Source organism: Brassica oleracea, chromosome C5 (assembly GCF_000695525.1).
Source record: "Brassica oleracea var. oleracea cultivar TO1000 chromosome C5, BOL, whole genome shotgun sequence".
In the NCBI taxonomy this organism is placed as follows: Eukaryota; Viridiplantae; Streptophyta; class Magnoliopsida; order Brassicales; family Brassicaceae; genus Brassica; species Brassica oleracea.
The window spans coordinates 35,108,102-35,116,717 of record NC_027752.1 but is presented as its reverse complement, the minus strand read 5'-3'; the positions used below and the strand labels follow the sequence as shown (position 1 = coordinate 35,116,717).

Genomic DNA, 8,616 nt, shown 5'->3' with positions numbered 1-8,616 from the left:
TATCCGTCCATATGCGACCCAACGGGTCCGACCATCATACATGAAGATAATGCAGCTTGCATTGCTGAACTCAAAGACGGATATATCAAAGGTGACCGAACCAAACATATTCTACCCAAGTTCTTCTTTACCCATGAGTTGCAGAAAGCTGGAGAGGTCAACGTCCTTCAGATCCGGTCTAGTGAAAACCCAGCCGACCTCTTCACCAAATCATTGCCCTCTTGCACATTCAGGAAGTTCACGCAACAAGATTAGCACGCGTAGACTCAAGAGACCTTTAGTGATGTCCAAATCAGGGGGAGTAATATGTGTTGTACTCTTTTTCCTTTCTCTGGTTTCCCATTTTACCACATTGGGTTTTAGGTTTTCTGGGAGAGGTTTTAATGAGGCAACATTAACATGTTACAAACCCTATATGGTTATGGCATCCAAGGGAGAGTGTTATACATCATGAAGTGGATGGTCCATAATCTAGACCATACAAGTTCAAGACTAGAGTCCATTGGGGGTTTACATCCAGCCACATGGAAGACCTATTCAACCTTATGTCTTTATGAGTTTGATCATGCCACTATGTAGAGTATCTTTGTAATCAATTCTCCCTTTGACTCCATCTTATATGAATCACTATATACCTTGTATGAACCACTATATATAGTGGTATAAGCAATAAAAAATATACAACACATTTTCACAAATCATTCTTTCAGATCTTACCATAAACAAAAAATTTCATAATCATAAATTCATGACATACAAATCAAAATGAACCAAACATATCCAATTTTTCATCTGACCAAATATATCTTTATGTTGCCTCAACTTTTTCACTTTAGCATCACTGATTCTTGCAATGCTACAACTTCGAAGTCTTCATAATCGACAAGTTAACTAAAACCCTTCATGATTAAGAATCTCTAAGTCTACCTTCTCCTTCTTTTTCTTGATCCACTACTAGTTGACTCCGATGCTCCACTCTTATTCTCTGTGACTGGTTCGGTTTGTTTGCTACTTCCAGCAACAGATGTCTCACCGTCACGTTCCTTGCATGTTCTTAACTTCTCAACATCTTCCTTTGAAGACATTGTTTTGCTTGTTGAAAAACGCGTATTCCTAAACCAGTTATTAACCTATACAATACATAAACACAGCTTATAAGCTGAAATGAAATCAACTAAAAACGAGAGAGAAAGAAACCATTTACAAGGGGGTAACTCTTTACTTGTTTAACTGTCATCTGTAGCTCTTTGGCTAAGTTCTCCCTTGTGCTAATGTCTGGATATCTATTCTCATGAAAAGACTCAAATAATCTCTGCATAAAAGAGGAAACTTTAAACCGGAATCTTTCTCATAATGCCTCAGCATAAAGACAACTATACTTTGTTTACCTGAGTTTTGGGATTTGTCTGTTTAGATGATGCAGAGCTGCTTTGTTTGCCAGAACAACCATCTTCTCTGGGTGCTTCTTGTGGCGCTTTCAAAGTAACCTTTTTATTTTCTCTTTTCGGTTTCTGATCTTCTTCTATGGAAGGCTGTTCCAGAGGTACAGTGTCCCCTTCATCTGCTGACTCGAAATCTTCTTTTCCCGCAATTTTATCCCAATCCTCATCATCACTTGATGACGTAGGAACGTTCTCATATTCCTCCTGCACATATAAGATACATCAGCATAGGGTTCTGAAAAACCAAGTAGAAGATTAATTATATAAAATGTGATAGAACACTCACATCATAGAGCTTTTTGTAGTCCAGCCTTTCAACCTTCCTCCTCCCCGGAACATCTTCACCAATCCCAGCATCTGACTCTGAGATGGAAACATCTGGGAGCTTAGATTTTTTTCTGCCTAGCTTCCCATGTGGCGTAACTTCATCTTGCTGATCAGACTCATCTCCTTTTGAGTTAGCTTCCACATCATCAGAGTCTGAATCGTCTGAATTTGAACTTTCTTGCATTTTATCTTCATCACGAGCTGGAGCATCAGGATCATAGTCATCATCCTCAGAATCATCAGACGGAAGGTTCATTATATCTTTTGCATCTTTAAATGATCCAATCATTTCCTCAGATGCAGATGCAGATTCATCCGAACTCCCATCTTCGTTCTCAGACTCATCACTGCCATCTTCATCACCTTCATTATCATTCAAACCCTCCGGATCGTACTCTTCATCCTCAGAATCATCTGAAGGAAGATCACAGTCCAGATTTGAACCTCCACCACCAGCCATCGCTGCTGCTGCCTCAGGAAATACTTTCTACACAAAGCATCAAGTCAGGTGTCTTATTAAAGTTTATACTTCTTTTTAACATTTAAAAACATTGTCTAATATACCTCCCAACTGTCGCTGACCGAGAGTTTTGTCCCCAAAGAATCATTGAGCAACTCAAAGCTATAATCTTTGCAAGCACATCCAGGGCATAACCAGCTCTCATCATCCGGAGGAACTACAAAACAGACAAACAATTCATAAGAACCAGCAAGAAGTGCTCAAAAACACAATACCAAGTACGTAAGGCAGAAGTGATTACTATCTTCTTTCCGCAAAGGTGGTTCAACACAGTACTGGTGAAAGCCTCGGTCACAAAACCCATCGCATAGTACGATATCGTTATCAATATGTACGTCCTTCGAACCACATTTTGAACAGAAGATCTGAAATCAAACAACTGCTCCTATCAGCAAGTACTTTCTAGAGAGACACAGAACTCGAGTTTCAGAGTGAATATTTGGTCTTACATCCTCACTAGAGATCTCTCCATGAGAATTAAATAAAGACTCTGGAATGTTCCCTTCGGCGCAGAGTGTGTCCAGATGCTGAATAAGGTCTCTGATTTTAACTTTGCGTCGTAGAATCTCCTTCTTAGCTCGGTCAAGCTCTTTCTCTGGCCTTAGCTTTTCCGCGCTAACAAAAGAACACATAATCAAATATCAATCTCACACAGGACAAAGGAGAAAAATGAAATGGTAAGAAAGAGACAAACCTTGAACCTTTCCAGCCTTCTAAAGAATAAGCATCAATAAGGCTTTGCTCGTAGCTGATCCGGTTTAGAAAGTACCGAAGTTTCTTCTTGATCCTTGTGTACTCATCATCTTCTCTAACTTCTACTTTATTAATATAATTCTTCCTTTTCTTTGATTCATTTACAGGCGTAGGATTAGAACGAACAGAAGCAGCTTCTTTAGATCCCTGAGCTCTCTTGTGACTTGAAGCCAGCACATTCTTTTTACCACCACCACCACCACCTCCTAGCTTCTTGGAACTCCGCTTGATCTCAAATTGTCCACGGCAAGGAAGACCAAGGACAAGTTCACGATGCGAACCTGTAAATTTAGTACCAGAACTCTTCTTTACGGTTACAGGGGTTCTTGATTCTTGTTCTTCTTCACCAGAAACCCCATTGGCTATCTTTACATTACCGTTTACATCATTGGTCGATTCATGTTTCATGTGACTTTCTGCCTCTGGTACTTTGTTAGGAGTTGGAGTTACCTCTGCTCCATTAGTCTGATCCAAACCAGATCCACTACTCGTCGTTCTCCTTCTAATAGCTCTATCCATGTTTATGTTAAATACTTGCCTCCAGAGATGCAAAAGAAAAAAAAAAAAAAAAGTAAATCAGAATCGTGAAACAAAAGCTCACATAGATCTGAATTGATATATTAAGCAAAACGCAAGAAACCTACAAAGAAAGATGGCAGGTTCGTAATTAAACTCTCGGATGCGCGATGGGAGGGGAGGGGAGAGAGTCGATACAATAAGCGATTCCAAGAATCCTAATTCTAAGTTGCCGCGAGCTCTTAATTTTCCACGAAAATAAAAATAAGAGGTAAAGCCGCTGAAATAAACGAAAAAACTTTACCCTTTTGTTCCCTCGCCCGCGAAATGTGATTTTTTCAATAACCGCGAAACAGAAGAAACTCGGTGGTGGTTGGTTGGTTGGGTGGAAGAAGAAGAAGAAGAAGAAGAAGAAGAGAAGCGAGATGAGTTGTTAAAAAAAAGAAGCCTTTTGCCCAGTAAGGGGACGAACAAACGGTGCGTGTTTCGTCTTAGTGGGCCTATATATTGAATTATATTATTAATGGGCCTGATATATTTGACTCGTTTATTTAGACATGTATCATATGCTTGTTTTCGTTCTTGTTTTCTATGATTTCTGTATCTTTGGATCTTTCCTATTTATTTAGATTTGATTACATTGGATCAGAACACTATTTTAGTAGGCATATAAACTAACAAATCTTAGACTGTTTTCTTGTACTATTAACTTAACAGCCGCTGTGCTAATCACATTAACAATATAGTTAATAATTAATGTATAATGCTTGATTGATTTCACACTAGCTACCAAAGCTATATATAAGTTTATATTAGATCTCTGGCCATTATATAGCATCTAGACGGTAGTTCCTTATTTCGTTTAAGTATATACAAATTTTAAATGAATGGTTATAGACAGTAGTACTGGTTATAGATGTTTAAAAAAAAAACTTAAAAAGGTATAATAGACGTCATGACTCATGGCGCTAACGCTAATGTCTTTGTTAATTATGAAGCTATGTGTCGTGTAGCTGAAACTGTAGGACGGAATAGTATGATTAGACAGAGACATCATCGAGCATATCGACGAATGAAGATTGCATTCATTTCAAGAATCGCAATCATCGACCAATTTGATTGTCGCGTCTAGACAAATTACATAACCATTTCGGTTTGAGAAATTGAGGCGGTGGTAACTTAGGATTCCTAATAACTGAATCCTATTACTAGTTTGTTCTTGTAAGAATGCACCACCCAAGAGAAAATGCCCAATAAATTCTCTTGTTAAGTTTCTTGGATATGGACTTCGTCCTTCTCTTTCTGCTTTGCCTTGCCACTCATGCAACTCTCGATCTCTCCTTGTATTTCTAGACATGCATATGTTTTACGTGAAAATTAATTGGATTTTTTTTTTTGCTGGTTTCAAAGATATTTGATGCTTTAATTACTCAAGAAGAGCGGCTTATAGCATCTCAAAAAAAACTTCATAGCTTCAAATATAGAGTTTTTTGCTCTCCAAAAAAAAATTTCAAAATTTCAAATTTAGAGTTCCGAGTAGTGAAACTTCATATTCAAAACTTCGAATTTAGATTTTTGATTACTGAAACTTCATATTTGAAGTTTCACTACTCAAAACTCTAAATTTGAAGTTTCATCTTTTTATTTGCATCTTGGTCCTTATAATTAATTATACATCACATTTATGATTCTTAAGTATTTTCTCATTCATCGTTTTAATCTTTAAAACTTTTGTATCTCTATAATATTATTTGAGAAATCAGTTTCTTATGTGTCGCGTTCATGTTAATTCTTAACAATAGTTATTTACAGAAGTACCCTTAATGAATTAAAAATATTAAACTTAAAACTATTATTAATATTTTTAGTTTCCATTTTACTTTTCCAAATAACATATATAATAAAAATAAATATTTATAAAGTTTTAAAACGAATTTAGAAACGAAAATATGTGTATATATAATATGATTTCAATAAAATGGAAATTTCACAAAATAGTAATATTCCGTTTAAAACAATTTTTTACAAAAAAATAATTATACTTTCAAAGTAATAAAAATACTTTCTTTATATCTATATTTTTTAGATGAAACTTTTCTTTATATAATGTGATTTCATAAAAACAAGTTCACAAAGATAATCTTGATATTAAAAAATAAATATTATTACTTTTAAAACATACTTTATACAATATAATATAAATATATTTCCAAAGTAATAGGAACATTTTCTTTATATCTATATATTTTCTTAGAAGATTACATAAAATAACTAATAACATAAACCGATTTATGTTTAATTGACTAAAAATAGTTTATAATAATTATTATTGAAATGTTTTTTTTCATAATCTTTAGCTGACTATAATATCTTACAATTACAACAAAAAAACACCATAAATTATATTTTACTTATATAATATGATTTCACAAAAACAATCACAATTTTAGTGTTGATTTTTAAGAGATATTAAAAATAGAACCTAAAAATATTTTTTTAATGATAAGCATTTTATGATCAAATAATTAAAAAAATCCTTTTAAATAGCATATACTTTTAATGAGGTGTATATATATATTATACTTTATCATTATTAAGAAAATTATGTTGTCTTAATATTTTGTTTATTTTTAATTTTATATTTTCTTTATGTTTGTGGAACTTAATATACCCATAATCAAAATATCCAAGCAAATCTAAATTCTCATTTTAATATTATTTAAAATAATTTCATTTTAACTTTCTATAAATCTAAGGCATACAATTATTTAGAAGTTATAAAATATTTTAATTAGTGTAAATATTGATATTCATTCATGAGGTTACAAAAATTTATCAGCTATACTTATGTATGTAATTTCCTATTGATAATCTCTTTATTTTATAATATCTTTTAAAAATCAACATATAATTTTGATAAATATTGTGAAAATACATGCACATTTATGCGAGAAATTAAATTAATTTGATTTGACTTAATTAGAATTGAGATTAAATTTGAAAAAAAAAATATATAACTCAATATACTCATAACATGAGTGACTCGACTAATTCAACTTATATCAAAAATCAAAGATCTAACTACAATAAGAAAATATAATTTTATAATAAGAACCAATTTATTTTTATACATATAAATTACATGATGACTCAAAACATATTAATAAATAAAAATAAAGTATTAACTAATTGTTACAATATAGTTTTATATATATGCATGAGACTTCAAAATATTATTGTTATTTTCATTTATGTAATTTTGAATCAAATAATTCAGTTTATTTTTTTATTTAGTTCTAAGCACAATATATATATTACATTATACATATTCTTACAACAATATATTTACATATCTAAGTAAATAACCAATCTAAATGCAAATAAATTTAATAAAAATTAGCTATATTAGAATAAAATATTTAAGTTGAATTCGGAAAAATAAATGCAATCCAATATATCCATGTGATAAATAAATCGATTGTTGACTCAAAAACCGACCAAACCGACTAGATATAACTTATCTAAAATCATATGTATAATTTAAATAATATAATATTATTAATGTAAATTATACATATAAATTAAAAATTGATTTAAAACCAAAATTAAATATCAATTAATTGTAATATATTATATTTATAAAGATTTATACCCGTGAATGAGCACGGGAGAATCACATAGTATTTTAAATATTTCAAAATTATTTTTATAAATTGAAATTTAACACATAAAAAATAAGATTTATAATATTTTAAGTAGAATTAGACAACAAGAATATTACAAAAGAAATTTAATAAAAATATTTTTAAAAAGATATATGGAGACATAATTACTACACAAATTTAAATATTACAACAACACTAATAGTCTAGTAAATTTGCTCCGGAACTTATAAAATATTGTCCAAACAAAATTTTGTGTAACCAAAAATGGAGCATTAAGAAAATAATTTTATGTAATAATGTGGTATTTTCTTGTAGTTTAATATTTAACTATGTATTTTTATTTATAATTTTATATTTTAGTGTACGATTTTATTAATTAATATTACTATAATATTTTTATATATATGCTAGTTATTTATAAAAATTTGATGGATTTATATTAATTATGACAAATATAAGGACTATAGTGTAAATTACAAATAATTTTTAAGTTAAATTTGAAGTTTTGCTTTTGGAGAAGAACACCTTAAAACTTCAAATATAGAGTTTTGCAAACTCTATAATAGAGAGTCTTTTTGGAGATGCTCTTAGTAGTTCAGCTAGCTGGTTTAAAAAAACGCTTTTGTTTCGTTGGATCTTAGTTCAAGTAGTTCGAATTGTGTGCTCATAAAATATAATTCTATACTGTGTGAGAGTGAGATTAAGGGTAGGCGTTCGGGTACTCATTCGGGTTCGGTTCAAATCTATTCGAGTTCGGTTCGGATGTATTCGGGTTTCAGGGTTTAAAGATTTCAGTCTTATTCGGATATAAATAAATTCTGGTTCGGGTTCGGTTCGGATCTTTGCGTGTTCGGTTCGGGTTTGGATAACCCATTTAAATTATTTTAAAATTTTAATATTCATTATATGCTTAAAATTTCTCAAAATCTATAAAACAAAATAATAAATTACATATAAATTTGTATAATATATGTCCAAATACCTAAAATTAACATATAAGTTGGTTTGTTTTGAATATTTGGATAGAAAATCAATATATATTTCAAATATTTTTATGTTTTGAATATATTTTATTCATTTACTTTTGACTATTTATGTATATTTTCAAGTACTTTAGACAACTTAAAAGTATCTTATATATTTTGGATATTTTTAATATATATTAAATCTAAAAATAAGTAATATATTTAGGTATATAAATCTATTTCGGTTACATTCGGGTACCCGAGATATTTCGGTTCGGGTCGGGTTCGGTTTCGGTTCTTTAGATACAAAAATTTTGAATCCGTTCGGATATTTAATCAATTTCGGTTCGGGTTCGGGTTCGGTACTACTTTTTCGGATCGGATTCGGTTCGGTTCTTCGGATCCAGGTTTTTTGCCCAGTCCTATGT

General features: G+C 31.3%; 1 protein-coding gene across 7 annotated transcripts; it reads right to left on the bottom strand.

Annotated features, from left to right (window-relative positions):
* Nucleotides 1-690: 690 nt before the first annotated feature.
* LOC106295881 (homeobox protein HAT3.1) lies at nt 691-3,996 on the bottom strand. Of its 7 annotated transcripts, XM_013731876.1 has the most exons (10): nt 3,863-3,972; nt 3,687-3,782; nt 2,984-3,580; nt 2,739-2,904; nt 2,531-2,654; nt 2,334-2,446; nt 1,729-2,256; nt 1,389-1,646; nt 1,223-1,312; nt 691-1,130 (listed from the first exon to the last, which is right to left on the bottom strand). In XM_013731876.1, exons 3-10 carry the CDS (start codon nt 3,559-3,561, stop codon nt 924-926), a joined length of 2,064 nt encoding a protein of 687 aa, XP_013587330.1. In that variant the 5' UTR covers nt 3,562-3,580; nt 3,687-3,782; nt 3,863-3,972; the 3' UTR covers nt 691-923. The 7 variants fall into 7 exon arrangements, with proteins under 7 accessions (XP_013587330.1, XP_013587331.1, XP_013587328.1 ...); XM_013731877.1 differs by lacking the exon at nt 3,687-3,782 and having other exon boundaries at nt 3,863-3,996; XM_013731874.1 differs by having other exon boundaries at nt 3,683-3,974.
* Between the last annotated feature and the right edge of the window lie 4,620 nt (nt 3,997-8,616).